The sequence below is a fragment of the Sciurus vulgaris genome, assembly GCF_902686455.1.
Source record: "Sciurus vulgaris genome assembly, chromosome: 10".
Classification (NCBI taxonomy): Eukaryota; Metazoa; Chordata; class Mammalia; order Rodentia; family Sciuridae; genus Sciurus; species Sciurus vulgaris.
This window is the reverse complement of record NC_136470.1, coordinates 103,184,288-103,205,607: the sequence shown is the minus strand read 5'-3', so window position 1 is coordinate 103,205,607 and position 21,320 is coordinate 103,184,288. Positions and strand designations below refer to the sequence as shown.

Below are 21,320 nucleotides of genomic sequence, written 5' to 3'. Positions count from 1 at the left end.
AAAATAAGGCTGGATAAAAACACAAAACAGGAGCAAGTCAAAAGGTATTTTCTCTTCTGAAAATTTAACTTTAAATGAGAAGGGAAGTGATTAAGATTTATTGAAAGATTGCATGTGACTTGGGTACTTGGAAAACATTATCCTGATTAACCCTCACAGCAAGCCCAAGAAGGGTGGTATTATTACTCCTACATCACAAGTGAAGAAACCCAAGGAGGGCAGTGTTATTATTCCTGCATCACAAATAATGATACCCAAGAAGGGTAGTATTATTACTCCCGTTTCATAAGTAAAGATACCAAGAAGGGCAGCATTATTACTATTATTATTATTGTTATTCTCACTTCATAAGAAGTATTCACTAGCTTGAAGTTGACCTGATTATTTAGTCAGGGATCACATCAGATCCAAATACAGATATGCACATTTGAAATGTTCATGAGAGCTGGAAACATTGCTTGCCATGCTCAGAGTCTAGCACACAGGAAGACTTCATTATTATTTGTTGTGTAAAACTGCCCATCACCAAAACCTTCCAACTGCTACCTGCAAGGACTTTCATAAACGTCATCATTTGAACAATCCTAACTTGCAAGATTAATTACTCCTTAGGCAGGTTCTTAAACATGGTTAAGGAAGTTTTAGTCCTTCCTGTTATATACTTCTAGACTCCTAGGCTAGTGTTGACTAAAAAAATTAATGAAATCTCTTTTCTAAACAAATTTCTCCTTGAAAATTGTCATGAAAATTAGTATTCAAGGATTTATCTAAATATACAAGCCAAAAGCATGTTTGCTATTGAATAAGAATAATAACTAAAATAAAAATAAAAAGTAATCCAAGAATGAGTACTTCTGAAGAGTCAGGAATTTGATTAAAAATTCACTTGCTTTCTTTTTCTGTAATGAAACAGTTCTTTAACCACAAAACAGCTTTTATAATAATGCAGAAGAGCATGGTTCCAAGTAAAACACTCCCTGTTTTAATCATGACTATTATTTTTGAAAATGAAAATGGCTGAGGTCATTGTAATCTATTTCAGGGTTTGCATGGGTTGGTGGTATTTTTTTCTTGGCTTTGAGCTCTCCACGTTACCAGCTAAATGTTATGGATTTTACTATGTGCCCTTTCAAATCCCATTCTTTTTAATAATGTACTTTACACACATAAATTAGAGTAAATTCCACTTTCTTTCCTAACAACTCCAGATGGAGTCCTCACTTGCAAGAGGATTAGAACTTGCCTTTTTTAAAAAATTAAGTTTGTGCTTAGAACAACTATGTTCCCATCTGCATAAAAACACTGTATGGAGGTTCAAATGTTGAGAAATTAGTAAAATGGGAGAATTCATGTGGTTCTTTTCACCAAACTGAAATATGAGAAAAGTATCTGAGTATCTACTCATTCCAACTTATAGAGACAGAAGGAAACAAATGCCCAGAAACAAAATCTCATCTGAGAAGAGTTCTAGACTTGCCTTCAGAAGCTATAAGTGATAGAGTTCTATATACATATATTCATTTAAGACACATCGGTGAAGTCTCCTGAAGGACAAATTATCAAATATTTAAAGGCACTAAAGTTACATAGTCAAGCCCCCCTTTTGATGAGATTAATATTTCACTGACTTTCTGAACATAGCTTTTTGGTTTTTTTTTTTTTTTTTTAATTCACTATCAGGTCACACAGAATAGCTTAAGATCTCTCTAAATAGCTCCTACACACCTCCAAGTGAGAAAATGGCTTCATAAAACATACATATTATGGAGACCTGGCTATTAAAATGCCTTAAGATCTGTTTGTTTGTTTATTTTTTTTTTCAAAAAAAATCAACTTGAAAGACCAATGTAATAAGCTTTTATGAAAGAGGTAAAATAATTTTAAACACAGACACACAATGAGTTTATTTATTTAGAAACTTGTTAAATAGAGTCTGGGAATTCAAATATTCAATGTTGACATTGTACAGAACTGGCCAGAAGCCAGAACCCAGTCTCCAGAGGGACCCACTGGACAAGGAATTCAGGCCTTTCTCTCCTCCCACTTGAGCTAAATAGGTAGAAGCCATTAGTTATACCCACAGCAATATCTGAACTGCACTCAAATAAGCTGCCCCAGCCCCAGTACTTCAAAGGAGCGTAAGTGTGTTTAGCTTTTTAGTGCTGAACTAGAGCAATATGTCACACTTTTGAAAGCATTTTGTAAACAGTTTCTTCCCTGTGTAGAAACATCTCTGAAGTTTCTTGTACGGCATGTAGAAAAGGTAATTAACAAGAATTTTTTTTTTTTTTTTTCATTTACTGGAGGGAGAGAGGAAAATACCACTCTTGTGCAAAATAGAATGTGGAAGGAGAAGGGCTCTGTTTCTCTCTTCTGGGCCCCCTTTTTTGTTTTCTGTTAAATTTGTTTGTATCCTTTTACTCCTCTTCCTCACACTTGCTCTCAATACACAGCCAATTTCCTTGAGCATTCCTTAGTAAACTCAGAAGGCCAGAAGAGTGGAAAGGGGAAAATCTAATTTTAGAAGGAGGATCGTGGCTAATAGAGTGGGGAAGTAGGGAGGGAACTAATGATTCATACCGGGCCGCCCAGGAGAAAAGGAAAGCAGAAAGCAGACCCCACAGACTATTTTAGAAAATGCCTAGACAGCAGCTTCCAGCGGAGGAAGGGTTAACCACACCACTCCAAGAAAATGTGCTTGGCATCCTTAGAGTATGGCTGTCAGATCCTGCCCCATCTCCTCCCCCACAGTCCCTGTCTCCCAGGCCCTGTGAGGCTGGGAAGAGGCTCACCCTGCCAGTGGTAGTGAATGCATACCCTCTACACAAGACATGTGAGTGTGTGCTTGTGATGGTGTGCGTGTTTTATATTGTCGATGTACCGCTGGGAAGCAGTTCCAAGCACACAACACCCATGAGGTTGGAAGTGGGAAGAAGAGGGCTGGCCAAAGCTCTAAGTCAAAACTAAGGAGCCTGAGGAACCAGATTGGGGGAGAGGGGATGAGTGTATCACTGGGAGCACCCCAGCCCCATCACATGCCCCACTGAGGGTCACTTTCTCAGCACCAGAAGTGTCCGAGATGAGGTGGGAGGGGTAGACAGCTCTAGGGAAGTGGGCTTTTGCCAAGTACTTGGTACCTTGGTAAGAGGGGAAGACCCGGTGGTCAGGAACACAAGTGTGGAAGTAACCTCCTGGCCAGCTTCCAGTGGAGACAAAGTGGAGAGAGATGCCAGAAGAGAGGGGCTGAGGTAGGCAACCAGTCTGCCCTCTTCCCCTCCTTGCCTGCCCCGGGGGAGGACAAAGCTAGGCATCCCCAACTATGGCCTTCCTGCTCCAGGTCACAACTGCAGGCTCTGATAACCTGGACCCAACTTCCAAAACTAAAATAAACTCCCAAACACTCCGATGTTTAAAGCAGTTTCTCTTTAATGAGAAACTCATTACCTTCAACTGGAATGAAAGAAAGAAAGACTAAAATTTTCACAGAATGCTGTGTTAATTTCTATTCAGTAATCCTCTACAAGTCGAATGTCTGTCCACAGGAAGACCCAGCCCTGGGGTGCAGGGAGAGGCTTCTACGGAGAAAACCTGAGAACTGAGAATGGGGCTACCAGGCAAATAAAAAAGAAAGAAAGAAAGCTCACAAGCACACCGTCGCTGCCAAGACCTGAAACTCCTCAGCTCCTACGAATAAAAACCTGGGGAAAGAAGCCTTGCTTCCCAGCCTTACTGGCTCTGCAGCTAATGAACCGTCCCCTCCCACAGTGTTGGGGATGTGGGGAGAATGAAAAGCATAATTAACCTTCCCTTAAACACAGATTTGGGGGTAAGGAGTGGGGGTGCGAAACACATCTAAATGCTCTAGGAAGACGGAGCTCAAAGTGCCAAATGCAGTAAAGAAGCCCTAAGCCCGGGTAATGATCAAGTAATGGCAAATAAACCGCCTTCCTAGGAGGGGCCTCAGCTCCATCCGGAGAACATTTCTCCTCAAAAGCAGTCTGAAATAAACAAATAAACGTATATTTTATAACAAAGCTCTGTTTTGATGTGGGTTTCTTAAGGATGAAGGAAAGTCCGAGTAAGGTGTACATGCAGAGACTGAGTACCTCAACGTGGGCACTCGTTTCCATTTTATCTTAGGTCCTGGGCTGCTAAGGTGAGGAGTTTAAGGACAGGAGGGAGAGTCAGCATCTACCTTTCCTACTTCAGAGCCTGCTTTTAAACAGAGATCAGTGTGGAAGTAACAAGTGCCCTCCCCGCCACGGTCCTGCTAATCGCATCGCTGCCTTCTGCGTCTTTACGAGACTTCTGGGGGGCTGGTAGCTAAGGGGGTTACTCGATGCAGCTCCGTTCATTGCTGTGATTGAAATCCTGCCGGCTGTCACTTTGGGGAAGTGGGGTAGGGGTTCTTTCGTGTTTCAGACTCTAGATATGCTGGTAGACCCAAATTCACTTCCTTCCCATTCATCAGAAGAGTTGCAACTGGCATTTCTGGCATGGCCCAGGTGCAATGCTAGCTGCCCACGAAAACGGCTGGGAAGTCTCCCAGGACTGCCAGGCTTGACTTGGCTTTTAGTTTTCTTTTCTTAAAGATGGAAATATAAGTCAGGCGCTTTAGACAGTACATATGTCAATCTTTTGCTTTTTCCTTCTTTATTTTTTAATTAAAATTTAAATTCTCTCATGATTTATAACGAATTTGTCAGTTTCAACTATTGTGTAAAAAATAAGAGATAGGAATTGCAAACTGGGTTCTGTATTCAATCTTGGTGTAGCTTTAGGGGCTATTTTCAGGGCATGTGGTCTCTGGTCAACCTCCATAGTCTTCTCCAAGATCAAGCAAGAAGTTATGACCATCAAAGAAATTTACAAAAGACAAAAAGAATAGCAAGCAATCGAGAGAAGAACTATTTCTATGTAATTTGTTTTCATTGAAATGTTTACTTTTGCCACGATAAAGGTAGTTTTTTTGTTTGTTTGTTTGTTTTTTTATACGCTGGTCACACTGCCTCTTCCTAACCCAAGAAGAAATCAGTAGAGTCAGAGCAGCTAAATTTTCGTTGTATGATTGCACCGCAGGGGTCACCAACTATCTCTGCCTCGCGTTACTCGTCAAAAGGAAATAGTGCTTTAAAGTACAAAAATCCGTAGTTTAAATGTGATTTCCTTTATTACTCCGATTGTAACTGAAATTTTGCATAAAGCAGCACTTCTAAAGAAGGCAGCTGTGGCAGCAACAGCTGGAGCCCTACAAGTGGGAACCTGAGGCTCAGCAGGAAAAGTTTGTAAGAGTTCGGTTCTAGTTATCTGAAAACTGCAAGGGCATCATTACCGACACTGGAGACAAAATGAATGTGTCTCCCACGGGTTGAATGACAAGTATCAGATCAGAAACGAAGCTCGGATTCTGGGTGTTGAGTGGACTGTGCATGCGGGAATATTTTAAAACAGCAGTGTACAGCTTTCTTGGCAACTAAAATAGTTGAAAGGGTTGTTCAAGAAAATCCGAAGGGTTTTGTGTTCTGCTTTCACTTCGGCGGATGCCTGGCAATGAGGCGCGGCGCGAAGCCTTAGGCTTTCCTTTCACAACTTAGGCATGGTTGAAGCAGGCTCCCCGCCCCCTCCCGACAACAACAACCACACACACGCGCGCGCGCGCGAGTACACACACACACACACACACTCCTAACCTTTAGTCACAATTGAAGCCTTCAAGCCTCCAACCATAGGTACATTTATTCCCCCTCAGATGAGAATAAAGACATCAGACTTGGTTAAAAGCAAACAAGAAAAACAGTTCTATTGGCACGCCTTGACACTACCGAAGCGAAATGAAATGAACAATATTCAAAGAAGACACAGATGGACTGGTGACCCAATGAGCCCTACATTTAGGTAGATCCCTGAGACCAAAGCGAGGGGGGAAAAATGCATTAGGAAGTGTGTGAGTGCTTGGGTGAGGACTGGACGAAGCACTGGGAAAGCGTCTAGGATGACAGCATCTGGCCGGGCTAGACCGCGTACTCCCACCGCCAGTTAAACTGAGCGCCTAGGTGTCACTGCCTTCCGGCAATGCTGCAGGGACGCAGCAGGCTGCTAGGCGTGGAATACCTACCGTACTTGGTTTTAATGTGAATGGACCAGAGCGGGAGAGTGGGGACTTCACTGAAGAAAAACATTCCACCCATCCCCGTGTCTCATTTCTCTGGCCTACAAGCAAAATAATTAGAGTTCTGTTTTCAGCAAGTGCCAAATGCCAGTGAACCAAGGGCGGCCTGTGCTCTCCCGAGGCAGCTCGAGCCCCGCGTGCCGACACTGCGGAGAAACGCTCGCGGCTGCTCCTGGACTCGGCGCCGCCGAGTCCCCTTAGACTCGGGGTAGAGGCGTTTGAACAACACAGCCCAGTCGCATACTCCGGCTGAGGATCGGTCTTGTCCGACAGTGTACGTTCGGCCCGCAATGCCGGGCGAGTCACCCAACAGCTTGGCTGAAAGAGAGGGGGATGCGGGTCTCGCCGCCCCCGCCCCAAACCCAATCGCCCTGGTCCCGCGTGACCAGGGTTGCTCCACGCCGGGCAGGCAGGGGGCGCCGGGGAGGATTACTGACCCGGGACCCGGGCTGCTCCCAGAAAGAGAGCGGGAGGATCAGCCGCGCCCTCTCCGCGGCCCAACGTTCAGGCAGCCCGCCCCCTGGGGGTCACTCGGCGCCCTGCCAGCCCGGGGTTGGCGGGTCGGAGCGCGCCCTCTCGGCCTCCTTATCCTCCGCGACTCCTGCCGCTGGCTGCGCGCCCTCCATTCACAGCTCTGCACGCGTACACGGGGCTTCTTCTCTCCCCACCTGTCTGCGGCTGAGAGCCGATAGCTTTGCTCTGCCAGTGCCCCCCACCCGGCGACTACAGCCCCCCTTTGTCTCCCCCATTCCCCTCCCAGGTCCTCCCGCCGCGCCGCACACGCCGGAGACCATGACCAAGCGCACAGCGCCCACTACCGCAGCCGCGGCTCGGCGCAGCCCGCCTGCCCGCGCAACTTCGGCGGCCGTCTCGCAACTTTTCCCAACTCCACCACTGCCGCCCGCCGCTGCCGCCACTGTGGTTCCCTCCGAGCCTGCCACCCATTCCAAACCCCAGAAACAAACCGAGGCTCGAAATACTCCCTTCCCTTGCCCGCTTCCCCCATCCCCCGCTCCCCCCTCCTCCCACACCCGGGACTAGCTGGTTGGCCAGAGGCGACTCTCCCCCGCCTGGGGGGAAGGGGAGGGGAGGGGGAGACTCTCTTCACTCCTCTCCTCCCCCCCCCCTTCGCGCTCACTCTCGCGCTCTCTCCTCCCTCCTACCCCCGTTTTTGCTGCCCCCACCCCACCCCCACCCCGGGGTTGCCACAGCTAGTCGGTGTGCAGTGCTGAGGGCTGCCCGGGCTTCTCTGGGGCCCAAACCAGGAGTGAGAGCGGGCGACTGGGCGCGGAGACTGGAACCGGCAGGTTGCTGGGGCTGCGTTGCGCCTGCCCTCCACCCGGGGCCCGGGCGCAAGAGGCAGCTCGCGCTCCCTCCCGGAGTGCTGGAGACAGATATGCAAGATGGCAGAGGAGGGGGGAAAGCCAATAGAAAAGGGATATTGCACCTACTTGTGGCCAGTTTCCTTGCCCTGCCTTTGGATCTCATGCTGTGCCCAGTCCTGCAGCCGCTGGTGTGTGGTTGGGTTTTTTTTTTCTTGGATCTTTTCCTTCTTTTGCTCTCCCTCTCCCTCCCTCCCTCTCTCTCTCTCTCTCTCTCTCTCTCTCTCTCTCTCTCTCTCTCTCTCTCTCTCTCTCTCTCTCTTCTCTTCTCTTCTCTCTCTCTCTCTCTCTCTCTCACACACACACACACATACTCTCGCTCACACACACACACACACTTACTTCCACACACTCACTCTGTCTTTCCCTCTTTCCCTCTCTCTCCCTCCCTCTCTCCCTTTCTCTCAATCCACACTCGCTATCTCTCTAGCATTGTCAGTTTGGGCACCTTCGCACATGCGCGCTAGACGCCCCTCCAACATCTCAGCGCCGCCAAAAAAAGTTTGGAGCGATTTATCACTTTGATTTGGAGATCTTGTCAGATGGCAATCGCTGAGGAGGCGGAGAAAGGAGCCACGGGGAGGGCGGCTGGGGGCGGGGAGCGAGCGCGGGGAGCTAGAGGGGAGCAGACACCTCGCCCAAAAAAAAAAAAAAAAAAAAAAAAAAAAAAGAATGAAAAGGTTTGAAAGGCTTGGACCGAGCATTGATTCCATGGGGGCAGGGGATTGATTCTGCGTTGGAGTCACCAAAAAAGCCTGTATTAACTATTACTACTGTTTTTCCCATAATAAGTTGAAGAAATTTTTGAATACCGTCCATGGAGAAAGTAAGCAGTAGAGGAGGGGGGAAACTTCTAAATAAATCTTTCCCTCTACTAAAGAATTATAAGGGCTGGACCATCGGCGAATGATCAAGGAGGAAGTGAGAATCATCCTGAACTTGAGAAATCCGCTGCGGCTGCTACTGCTACCGAAGCTATTGCGGCTTCCGCTTTTAGAGTTGGAAACAGAATAAATTGTTTCTTTTTTAGTTTTAGATGTAATGCTAATGCTTGCTGCTATCCTTCGAAGATTTCAGTAGTCTGTTACCATCAAGTAATAATGATCAACCTCGATTCCCAGGTCCAGGCCGGCGCGGGCATTTGACATCCAAGACCTCCTGCCTTTCCTAAGGTCGGCTGTCACCTTCCGACCTCCCCTCCGCTGCCCGGGTCGCCTCCCGCTGCAGCTCAGCCTGCCTGCCATTTTCACTCACTCACTTAAACCTACAACCTCTGGGGTTACAAAAAGGAGGAAAAGGAGGGAAATTCCATACACCTCTTTAAAAACTACATTGTCGAAATTCGCATTAATTATAGGATTTACCACTGAAGTGGGCATATACAAATGGAGAACTCCTAAGGGGCCAGGTGTGCTCAAGGTATGAATTAATCCCAACTTCATATAGATTTTTCTCTTGGTACATCCTCCTTGCATTAAACAATTTTGTTCAATACCTTCCATGTGCTATTTATGTCCCCATTAATATCTGTTGCAAATCCTGCCAGACACCATAAAAGAAAATTACAATCTTTTCAGTCTCTGTGCTGTAAATACATCCTTGATGCTCAAGTTAAAGGAGAGGGAAAAGAAAAGCAGGTCCTAAGGCAAGAGTTTGGCTAAGATGGGGGAAGAAAAGTGAGATGATTGAGAATGCTCAGTTGCACCTGTTGGTATTTATTGTCAAAACTGGGACTGGGGGTGTGAGAGACAAATAGCAAGTTCAACTCCAAAGGGATTCAATGGCCAAAAAGAAAGTTGAAAGGACTCACCCTGACTAACGATGCCCACCATTTTTCTTTCTCCAGAGCTGTGTAATTCAGGAGGCATTTGGCAATAAGATACAAGTCCCTGTAGAAACAAACTACAGGTCCCAAGAGAGACACAGATGTGTAACCTTGAAATGTGAGGAAGGGAAGCGGGTGGTAAAGGAGGGAATTACAGAGCATAAGTGGAACAACTTCCAAAAGAGAAGGCTCTGGTGCCCACACACATGGGTACCAGGAAACTCTGTCATCCCCACAGAAGAGGCACCTGGGTGGTTTTTTGTTTGTTTTTGTTTTTTCCACATTGCTTTTCACTTACAGGTGAGTGTGCTTACATATTTGGTGTGCGCAAAAGCACCAGCCACTCCAACATTCTCTGAGTGTGGGTGTCCCCATCCCACAGGTCTACAATTCTCACTGCCCACCCCCGAGATGTGAATCTGCCATTTCCTCCCAGTTTCCATGGAAGAGTGTCTTCCTTCAGATGAGTACATGTCCTCAAAAGAAAAAAAGAGAAAGTAAGCTTGAAATCCTGAAAAGGAGAAAAATCTCTAGAGAAACATTAGGCTAGCAGGTGAGAAGTTCTGACAGTTGCTTCTGGTCATTTGTGAGGGAGCATTGCCTAGGCCAGAGAGGAGCACAGGAAGATCTCAACTATCAGAACCTAGAGGATCTTGGCCTCACCCAGAGACCAAGATGGCTTTGACACCCAGGAAGTGCAGAGTGCTCTGTCAGGAGAAAGTTCTGCCTGGGACTGTCATCTCACCTAATCACCCTACAGTTTTTGACAAAGGAGTTCACCTTCCCTTCATTTCTCCGTTAATTCCATCCACCTCATCCCCAGGGGGTCAATCTATATCTGGGTTCTCTTAGAGATGGGAGGTAAAGAGGAGACCTCTTGAAATTTTCTAGGAAAGGAAGGGATCATTGTTACCAAACCCTGCGATTAAATACAAGACCCACAAGTGAAGCTGGACTTGCTTCTGCTGAGAAATTAGAAACCACGTGGCGGGCTAAGGGGTGGGGTGGTTTCTGTGAAGGAAACTGGATGGGAGGTGGGAAACAAAGCAAATCAGTTTCGGAACCCCCAAATGCAAGGGTCCCTGTCTTTTAAACCTTTCTAGAAGAGCGTGGGGGCGGGACAGAGAGACGCGGCTGGAGCACCCTCCCTTCTGGATTTTAAAGACCCTGGGATGCAATTCAGTGCAGGAGCCTTTCTCCCTAATGTTTCCAAGAGTTTCGGAACGCAAGAGTCTCCGACTTCATTTAACTGAAATAATAAACACAAAGTCTTATGCTTCCCCAGGCCAAGGCGTTGTGAAAAGACAAGTCATTATTCTTTTTTTAAAAAAAAATAATAAAAATATTCTCCATGCCATCGCTTCTTTTTATTTTCGAACCTGAAAGCCGAATTTCTTGTCCTCCCTCTATTCTCTTTCTTTTTCTTTCTTTCTCGATCACTTGTTTTCTACCCTAAATGTGCGCTAATAAAAGAGCTAAGTTGCTAGTTCAAGTGGGTTTAACCTGGTGAAGCAAACGCCCAGCAGCAGCCGGCAGCGCACACTGCCTACTGCGCCGCGGCCCCGGCGCGCCTGTCCCAGCGGGTTCCCATTCCCAAGTGCCTGGACCCCGTCAGTTCCACCTGTCCCAAGTCCCAACCGTGAGACCAGAGCAGGTGACTTTCTGTTGGGCCCCTGGAATTCCCGACACCCTGTGACGGGATGTCTAAGCTGTCCCTGGCCCAACAGGAAAAAAAAAAGGCCTCCAACAAGTTGGCCAAGCTGCCTTCGCTGCCCACTCCCCACCTCCCGCCTTTCCTTCTCCTGAAATTCGTTTCACTGGGAGGCAGTAGCTTGGGTCCTAACATTTTTTTGCGTTTCTTCCCACGGAAGCGGACATCCTGGAAGCAGTGCCTCGTTGGAAAGTTGATGAGTTTATGTCTGAATGGGTTTGCTTGTTTTTGTTTTTTTAAGCAGAGGCAGGGAAAGCGAGGAGTTGGGATTGAAGATGGGGGTTATCGAAGAGGAAGACTCAGAGGACTATACCCCTCTCCTACTGTTTAACTAATGCTAAAAATGGCAAAAAACGGATTTTTCAACATATTACACGCAATGAGAAATTTTCCTTTCCTCGCATTATAATTGAGCCAGCCTCATAGTATCTTTGGAAGAAAGTTTGAATTCTTTATGGAGGTATTTCTTGGCCTATTGTCTTTGTGCAGTGAACTTTACATTGTGCTATTGAATCGCAACCTATATTCTTCTAGCTACCAGCAAGATTAATTTAATCATTGTAATGCAATTATTAATACTGTTTACCCAACGCTGGGTTTCAGGTTGGCTGTTAAGAAATTAAACTCTCGCTGGGTGACCAGAGCTAGGCAGGGGTTTCTTCATGTTGAAATGAAACAGTCCTCTTTATTTAGTCTCAGAGCTCCAGCTTTCGGCCACGGGCTCAATTAGCCAAAATGGAAACAATTTTCATTCATTGCAATAACTCACTGTTCTGGAGATCGCTTTCAAAATATACACTTTATTATTATACGCTGACCTTGGTGGCGTGGAGTGGCAATAAAAGAAAGAGGCAGGGAGATCTATCTAGCCCCCTTGGGCTATAATTATTAGAAATTAATTGGGTTCAGGACCCTGGGTAGCCTAGCTAAATTAATAGCTTGTCTAGTGGTTTAAATCCGAATTTTCAGTCCACAGGAGAGAAAGGGAGAGAGTCACAGACATGAAATGCAGACCCAAGGGACGCCTGAGTTTACTTGCAAGACACTCATCTATTAAATAGTGTCCAGAATACATTTGAGTTGAGGAGAGGGGGCCACAGTGGGAGGGAGCGGGGGCGACAAGAAAGAAAAAAGCAAGATGGGGAGGGAAGCTGCGAGTGAGCGAAAAGGTCTCCAGTTGATTTTATTCGATTTTTCTTGTCTGCATTGTTTTCGGGAGGGGTTGCATTTAGGGGTTAAAATAAAAAATAAAGATCCCGTGTACTCGGAGCTGTCGTGCTGGAGTAAAAGTGAAAAGGGAGCCTTAGGCAAAAGGAAATTACTGCGAGCCCGCGTGACCTTTCAGGGAGGTAATCAATCAAGTGATCAACAGGGATATTTATCATCGCTATATAGGACTACTTCGCCCCGCACGAGCGGGGTGGGGGTGGGGGTGAGGTGGGGGGGAGCAAAAGGAGGGTGGAGACACGCGCACACTCACTCATACACTCACAAAAGTTTGAACAAACCCGATGAGCCTCGAGACAGAACACGAACGGCTTTAACAAATGTTAAGACTATCGGTTTTGTTTGACATCCTTTGGAGAAACACACCCAGACACGTACGAGGGGGCAAAAGCGCACATCCCGGCGTTAGCAGCTGAATGAGGGTGTTAACTTTGAACGGTCCGCCGCTCTGCCTCGAAAGGGAAGCTAGCGGCGAACTAACGCGCTTCAAATGCCTGCGAGGCGAAAGCGCGGGGCTAGCTCGGCTTCCACGCCCAGCTGGAGAAGGGGTGCAGCGGGCACCGGCGGTGGGAGGCGCTCCTCTCTGCAGTGCGCGCGGACCCCTGGGCCCTTTGGTCTCCTCTTCCAGCGAAATCCGCGTGCTGCCCTGGCGGCGCCGTCCGAGCGCGCCTTGCTCCGGGCCAGCCGGTTCCCTGGAGCACATGAAGCGGCGGTTCAGCCGCCGCGCGTTTTCTGCCCAGTTACCTTCTCTACCTTGTAAAACTCGCCGTTTTGTAAATTGCGTTTTCGGTCCCAGGTTTCTCAGCAAATCATTAGGTTTAACAATCCTGTTCCCTCCCCCTAGTCCTTCCACCACCCCCACACACACATCTTCAGAAGAGTAGATAAGGAATGGGGGTGGGAAGTCGGGTTGTTGGTTTTTAACTACAACGATGATGATATTTAATAGTCGATTTATAATCTAAACCCCTGAGGCCCCCGCCCAACTCAGGGATTATAATCAGCAGTTCTTTCAAGAGAAGGTCGGCTGATTACTGGCCCACGAGGCTGGAGAACTATTTCCCAAAGGGTTTATGAAACGTAGATTGGGGTGATGCGAGCCGCCTCCCAGGTAGCGAGCCTCGGCTCCCGCGGTGTGGGAATGTGGGGCCGCGCCAGGGCTGCGCCAAGGCTGCGCCGGTTGGCACCAGATGAGGTGCTCGCTTTACCCCGCCCGCCGCCCTCTCTCGGCTCCACGCAGCCTCCTCCCGCACAGCCTAGTCTGCGGCGCCCCCGCCTGGCTTTCCCGGTTGCCGCAGCTCTGGTGCTCCTGCAGCGTAGGGCTCCAGCTGTGCACAGTAGCTGCCTGGGCGCGGGGGTGGGAAACAGCTGGAGCGCCCCGGGGAAGCGCGGGTTGGGGTGGAAAGAAACCCAGCAAGGAGGATTATGAGGCGAGCAACTCCCGGAGCTGCTACTGGTTTAGGATCAGGAGGAGCAGCTTCACGGGGAACAAATCTCTGCCCTCTGGGAAATAGAGCTCCACGAAGAAATCAGACTGCTGATGTGCGATGGCCGGGGTCCTCTTTGGATCCCCTCCACTGAACAGAGAATCACCTAGAAAAATGTTTCTAAAGTTTAAGGCGCACATGAATTACCTGGGGAGCTTGTTAAAATGCTGGTTCTGATTCTCTAAGTCTGTGGTGAGGCCCAAGTCCTACGCATTTTTTAACAGTCTCCCAGGTTATGCGGAAGCACCTTGACGTGTGGTCCGCAGACTAGGGACATCAAGCATCACCTGGACTTTATTAGAAACTCCAAATCTCAGGCCCCAAGCAGATCTACTAAATCAAAATCCTCTTTTTTTAGCAGGTAATTTGCTTAACAGTAAAGTTTAAGAAGCACTGCTCTAGAATGTGCCTGGCCCGGTTTTCTGTCCTCGTCATAGATCAGGATACCTCCTTTGAAATGAAACATCATTTTAAATTCTGCTTTCTGCCTTGCTCATGGAGAGGGTGGAGTCAATTAATCCATCCATTTAAAAGCTACATCTTCTCTGGCCCATTGTAGAATCTCTCATTCCCCACCCTCATACCCACCCACACCCACACCCACACACATCCGTTGCCAGAAGCCAAAGGCCACTTGGCTTCTTGGATCCTTGTGGGATGACACCCTTCCCCTACTTTACTCTCATTCCCCTGTGTTTTGCTACCAAGTTTATGGAATTTACTTGTCCCTCCTTACATTAAATTAAGGTATATACACATCTTCATTCCCCTCTCGCTGTGGCCATCTTTAAGGAAAACATGCCTTAAATTCTCCACACTGGTTTTTCACCTGCAACTGAGGAACAGTCATTCGTTCCTGTATGGGATTTATAAATTAAAATGCATTGAAAGCCATTGTTGCTGTCCTTAGGAAAAGATGGCAGTATTCAAATTTCAGGACCATTCCACATTAGATAAACTCTGAGTGGATAGACTTGTAAGATAAGAATTGTAAGATACAATTGGAAGATCCTAAGAGTCAAACCATTTAGCCCCGCATTTTGTCGTATGCCTGTAATTCTGGGGACTAGGGAGGCTGAGACAGGAGGATTGCAAATTCGAGGCCAGTCTGGTCAACTTAGCAAGCACTCTGTCTCAAAATAAAATAAAAATGGGCTTGGGATGAAGCTTAGTGGTATAACACTCCCAGAAGGAAAGGGGGGGGGGGGGAAGCAAGCCATTGAAGATTCAAATCCCAATACTACCTATACCAGCTATATAACCTTAGGCAAATTACTGAGCCTTTCTGCCCATATTTCTCCTCTGTATGATGGGAATCATTATGTCTATCTTGCAGGACTATTAATTGTGAGAATTAACAATAATATATACAAAGTGCCTAGGTTAGTGCTTACTATTCAGTAGAAATTTAACAAATAGAACTATTTAGAGCTCCAAACTCTAATATTCTGTAATTTGGCATAATGTAAGTGGAGTGGGGGCCTTGGATACCCTTTTGATCATTCCTATCTGTAATGATGTGTTTTAGTCAGTGAGCTGTCTCCTCAAATAACTGAAGCCTGAGGACTTTGATATACATGAAACTATCTATTGCAACTAGATCATATATATATATATATATATATATATATATATATATATATATATATATATATATATATATCCCCCCCCGCACGGGGGATGGGACCAGGGCCTCACACCTAGGCAAACCACTGAGTCACATCCCTAGTCTCTAGACCTTAAGCTTAGCATTGCAGTTTGAACAGGCACCTGTATGTGTTTGAGTTTTAGCTACACATTTTTAAGGGACTCTTGTACATGTATCTTGACAAATCAGTTCCCCAATACCTAGCAACTCTCAATATGAATCAACACTACTCTCATCTCAGGGTTCTGACCAGGCAACCTAAAGCAATAGAACCTGGACCAATGATGAGGGCCACTAAGACCTGCTGACAGATGTATTGCTCCTCCCCTGACTTAACAATTGCAAGTTTTTCTTCAGGATACATACAAAGTCAGTATTTGAAGATGTCTAATGTTTCCAGGTTACCACATTCTCCCTGTGAAATGAAAGCTACAAAGTAACTCAAAGAGAAATTTATTTTTGCAGGGCAATTTGGTGCACACTTGAATTCCAGCAGCTTGGGAGGCTGAAGCAGGAGGATCACAAGTTCAAAACCAGCCTCAGCAACTAGCAAGGCCCTAAGCAACTTTGTGAGACCCCTGTCTCAAAATAAAAAATAAAAAGGCTGGGGATGTGGCTCAGTGGTTAAGTGCCCCTGGGTTCAATCCTTGGTACAAAGAAAGAAAGAAAGAAAGAAAGAGAGAGAGAGAGAGAGAGAGAGAGAGAGAGAGAAGAAAAGATAGTTATTTTTAATGAAGTATTCTTCCTTTGTTTTTCCTTTTTTTAATGCTTTTACATGCTCTTTTGTTTGATGGGTTTTCTAAATTTTCATTTTCCATGAATCTGCTTGTTGCTCTTACTTTTGATACATGAAACAATTGATTAAGTCTAAATTCCTGCTTGTAAACAAAGATCTATGGAATTTATGCATATAGTACTTTAAAATTCTCTATTCAGACAAGCAAATGATTCTAGTTGCCATGAGAATATCTATACATTATCAAAGCAAATTAATTTGCTTAATGTGTTTTTAAACATAAGTGCAGTAGCTTTTCTACATCTTTTTAGAGTACATACTATAGAATCCATTGCTGAGATGGCTTATATACGAGGCTGCCTTGTAACAAGATCCTCAGTACTCAATAACTTAATTCCCTTGACTTGAGTCCAAGGCAGACCTGGCAACCTTCAAACTCTTGTGTGGAGTGAAGTTCTATAGCCATGACAGAGTGTGACACAGGTGTGCCCTGGTTTATGAAAAGCCACATCACAATGTGATTATTCGCTCCATGCAATTTTATTAAATAATGAGTTCCCCTGGGACATTTAAAATATGATTTGACTTACAAAAATTTGATTTATACTCACTTTTTCCCAGAAACAACTATTGAGGCAACACTCTATTTTTTTAAACGATGATGCATGTCCCATAGCAAATGTTTCATAATCTTTTCAAAGATTAAGACAAGGAACCATATCACAGTTCTAGGAACTGGGAACAAAACAATGTCTATACGGAGAATCAATTGTATACAGAAGAAACTGTAGGAACTGATCTATTGAATTATCTACTTGGAGGGTTCTTGTAGTTGTACTAAGTCTGACATCTAATAGGATTTGGCCCTCAAATGTTACAAAATACAGTGCTCCTGTACCAGGTTTACATAGCAACTTTTCAAATCAACTCTATAAACACTCTTGAAAAAAATATATTTTAACATTGAGGAAGAAAGTTCTGTTGCATAGAGAAACTAAAGTATAATTCTAACATTGATCTAGACTTACACCTATATAGAAGTAATAGCCAGGCATGGTGGCACATGCCTGTAATTCCAGTGACTTGGGAGACTGAGGCAGGAGGATTGCAAGTTCAAAGCCAGCCTCAGCGATTTAATGAGGCCAAAGCAACTTTTCAAGACCCTGTCTCAAAATAACACAAAAAGGACTAGGAATATAGCTCAGTGGTTAAGTGCCCATGGGTTCAATCCTTGGTACCAAAAAAAAAGTAATAGTCAGTGGTCAAAAATATCACCGTCCAGTTTGTATCTAGCTTTTCACTTAGCTGGTTGGCATTGAACTGGGGCTCTTGTAGTAGATGGGTGGCATTCTTAGGGATTAAAGAGATAGTTCACTTCAGTTGCAATAGAAGCACCAATACAGAGAAGCCAAGATAATAGTATCTTAATGGATCTGTTTTTGTTGTGATAATGTTCTGTTGATATTTTCATCATATTTGTGTCCAAACTCTTCATATAATCAGTAATCATGCAAGTTTCTTCATCGAACTAAATGGGTGGTCGGATGCCTCTTGTACCTCCCAAAGCAGCAACATGCAGGCAGGGAGCATGGGCTACTTAGCCTCAGGAACCTCCTTTTCTAATCCTTCTACACAACTCTGCCTATTCAATTTTCCTAAGGCACAGTTCTGATAGTGTTGCTGTCTGATAGTGTTGCTGCCCTACTTAGAATATTCAAGATTCCTCAGTCATTTTCAAGATAAAGCCCCCAATGTTTGCCTTTCATGCAAAGGTATTCTACACAGGAGAAACAGCAAGAGAGGTGGAAAAACATAAAGTGTGCACAAAAAGCATCAAGAATCTTAGTTGGTCTGGGTTACAGGATTGAAGAAGGGACTTCATAGGAAGTAGGTTTGGAAAGATGGGTTGGACACACACCATGAGAGGTTTTGAATGAAAGGCAAAAGTCTAGGACTTTGTCTTGAAGATAACTAAGGAATCTTGAAGGTTCTGAACAGGGAAATGACATTATCAGAACTTTGCCCTAGGAAGATTAAGCAGGCAGTAGTATACAGAGTGAATTACATTTCTCCTTCACATTTTCAGTTGATTCACCTTTTGAAATCCAAATAAGCATCATTTACTCCAGTAAACTGTTGATAGAGTTCTTTCAGCTGGAAGCAATCTCTCCCCCTCACTAATTTCTGCAGCATTTTTGCCTCATGTTGGTTTTATCTGCACCTCTATTATCTTTCTTCATAGACTATAAGTGTCTTGATTTGATATCCAACTCTTCTTGTTCCCCAGTGCTAAAACACATCTTTCTTGAAACCTGTTGTACTTTCTAAATATAGGGTTTTCTGTTTTTAAACAATTTTTAAAAAGCTCACCCATTACTTTTTTTAAAATACTGCCTTTCTTTTAGCCACTCAGATCTTCCTTTCTTGTTCTCTGATTATATATACATTCAATCTTCTTGCTCTGTCTTCTATATTTCTAAGCCTCTCTCATTCTCTTTATTATCTCCTCATGTTTGATTTTGAGTAAGTTCTTCAGATCTAAATTCAAATTCTCCAATTTTCCCTTTAGCTATGTCTAATAAACTGTTTAACCTATCAATCAGATTTTGTAATTTCAATTTGTTTTTAATTATACAAGTTATATTTGGTTCTTTTAACAGATGTTTTTTTCATTTACCTTCTTATTTTTGGTTTTCAGGCTGTTTTTCAATGCTTTGAACATATTTTTTTAATCTGACATATCTATTATCTGAAGTTTCTAGGGATCTATTCCTTCTGTTATTGTATCTACTGACAATTGCTCAAATTCTTTCCCCATATTTTAGCATTTAAAATTTGGGATTCACCTTCAGCAAGTATTTTTCTGTGGAAATTATGTTTAAAATATTTGAAACCATGTCTTTCTAGAGTGGTTTTTATTTCCTTTTGCAGATGTTCCAATGTTGCCATCAATTTCTTTCATTAATATATCAACCTGAGGCTTCCCAAAACATGAAGGAAGTATAATTAGAACCACAGACATAGGTAGTAGTAGTCTGTTTGGAAGAATTATCAGGGGACACTTTTCTTTTTGACCCAGAGTCTAAATGAGACAAAAGGCCCCTTGTTATCTTTTTTTTTTTTTCTGATGATCTGATGATTTTTTAAACCAGTCTTTCATTCATGGGGTAGCTCTTTCAGACCCAGTGTATGTGAGTGCTATCAGTTCATGGTGGGTCAGAGCTCTTTGTCCTGATTCCTGATGGTTTTGAAACTTAAACCCTGAGTTCTCAAGGGTCTTGTCTTCCCTTCCCATAACCACAAGCTGCCAGGATTTTGATACCTTCTTGTGTTTGACCCTAGGAATTTTCCTTACCTTCTTTTAAGAATGTTTATTAGTTATTATGTAAGATGCTTCAGTGATTGATGAAGAGAGGGTCTGCAGATTATTTAGTCCATAAAAATACTGGGAAGTCTAGACTTGAAAATACCTGTGGTGTTTGCTATTAGTAAATTTCAACTTCAATTTTTTTCTTGAATCCCTTTATTTAAAATAAATCTCTAGGTCCCAAAACAAAGGCTGAAACAAATGTCACTTATAAGTAGAATAACAAAAATAGCCTTTTCACATGTTTTTGATCAGCCTAAACTCCCTCTCCCAACCTCCCTTCCTTGGCCATCAAAATCATATTCAGCCTTCAAGTGTCATCTCAGATTTGGCCTTCTCCCTAATGTTTTCCATGATGATAATAATAACTACAAAATAGCAATGTCTATTTCTTACATGACTGCATTTATTACCTTATTTTTCTAAATAATTCCATGATCATTTTTAAGAAATGTGAAGAAATTTCATTTTTAAGTTGATGAAACTGATGCTCATAAAAGATAAGTGACTTTTCAAAGTGACCTAGCTATTGGTAGGTTGAGCCATATGCAATTGCTGGTACTCAGTTGTTTTTTTGTACTTACAACAAAGCAATTTTGCATTGTGAAGGTAACATTCAAATTCAGGTCTGACAAATACCTATCCTCATAAGTTTCCTCTTCAATGTATGCTCCACAGGTTATCATTCCTTCCTCTGGGCTCTTACAGAACTCTTAAGCCATCTCTCCATTCACTTTCCTCACTTGACTTTGAATTATAATAATGCCTGTGCATCTTTCAGTTTTGATGGATTGTAAGCTTCTTGAGGCCTGTACCTTGGCTCTGCATCCCCAGTACTTAGCACAGTACTTGGTACATGACAAGCCTCTGAATTTTTTCTTTTAATAACCTAAACTAGGTTATTCAAGTCTTGGTCAATATGTATGTGCATTTGGTATGATTCTGAGCTTTTCTTTTTTTCTTAGTTTCTCTTACAGCTGGTTTTAAAACATGACCCTCAGTCTTTTTACATTCTTCCCATGAGGTAGAATCTAACTTTCCATGAAGCTAGGTGGACTTGTGACTGCTTCAACCAAAAGAGTGGGACAGAGAGATGTTATGTGATTTCTAAGGCTGACCCATAAACTCTCATACAGCTTCCACCTAGGTTTCTTGGACCTTTTGCCCTTTGAATATAACTTTGGTGCTCTTTCTCAGAACCTAGCATCCATGCTGTGAAGGATTCAAAATGTCTCTATTGGTTCTCCTACAGTTCCTGCTGAACTCAGCCTTTGATCAACCCCAGGACAGTAGCCAGGCAGGTGAGTAAAGACGTTCACAAATGAGTCTAGCCCCGAGTTGTTGGAGTCATCTTCAGGCATTTGAGCTTCCCTGGCCGAGGTCTCAGACATGAAACAGAAACAAGCAACTTAATAAAGCATAATAAAAATGATATTGCTCCATACCACTATGTTGTGGTGGAAAATAACTGGAGTGTTGCTTTCAACTGTCCTGTCTGGTAGGGTTAGGCTGGTAGCATAAGGGAGCTCCTTTCCCCTAGTGATGTGGTCCAGTGGCAGGTGGCTGCTCCCATACTCACAATCAAAAGTATGCAAGTAGATTTCAGTCTCTGCACATGTTTTGAGCATTTGACTTACACCTGTGTTTGAATCTCTTACTGACCTCTGTCCTGGCCCAAGCCTGGTTAGATGAGAACAGTAGCCTCCCAACTCATTATTGCTTCTCCCCTTTCTTGGAGCTGGACCTTGCCTTTTTCATCCCTCATGTT

At 44.3% G+C, this 21,320-nt stretch overlaps 1 protein-coding gene across 10 annotated transcripts in view; it reads right to left on the bottom strand.

Annotated features, from left to right (window-relative positions):
* Positions 1–8,053, bottom strand: part of MECOM (MDS1 and EVI1 complex locus) — a 532,746-nt gene extending 524,693 nt beyond the window's left edge. For 4 of the 10 annotated variants that reach the window (XM_079155757.1, XM_079155766.1, XM_079155761.1 and 1 more), the window contains exon 1: positions 7,621–8,052. In XM_079155757.1, the coding sequence (XP_079011883.1) occupies positions 7,621–7,657 (37 nt within the window). In that variant the 5' untranslated portion in view covers positions 7,658–8,052. Of the gene's footprint in view, positions 1–7,620 lie in introns of all 10 variants that reach the window. The other 6 variants (XM_079155764.1, XM_079155767.1, XM_079155765.1 and 3 more) reach the window with 3 other exon arrangements.
* Positions 8,054–21,320: the final 13,267 nt, after the last annotated feature.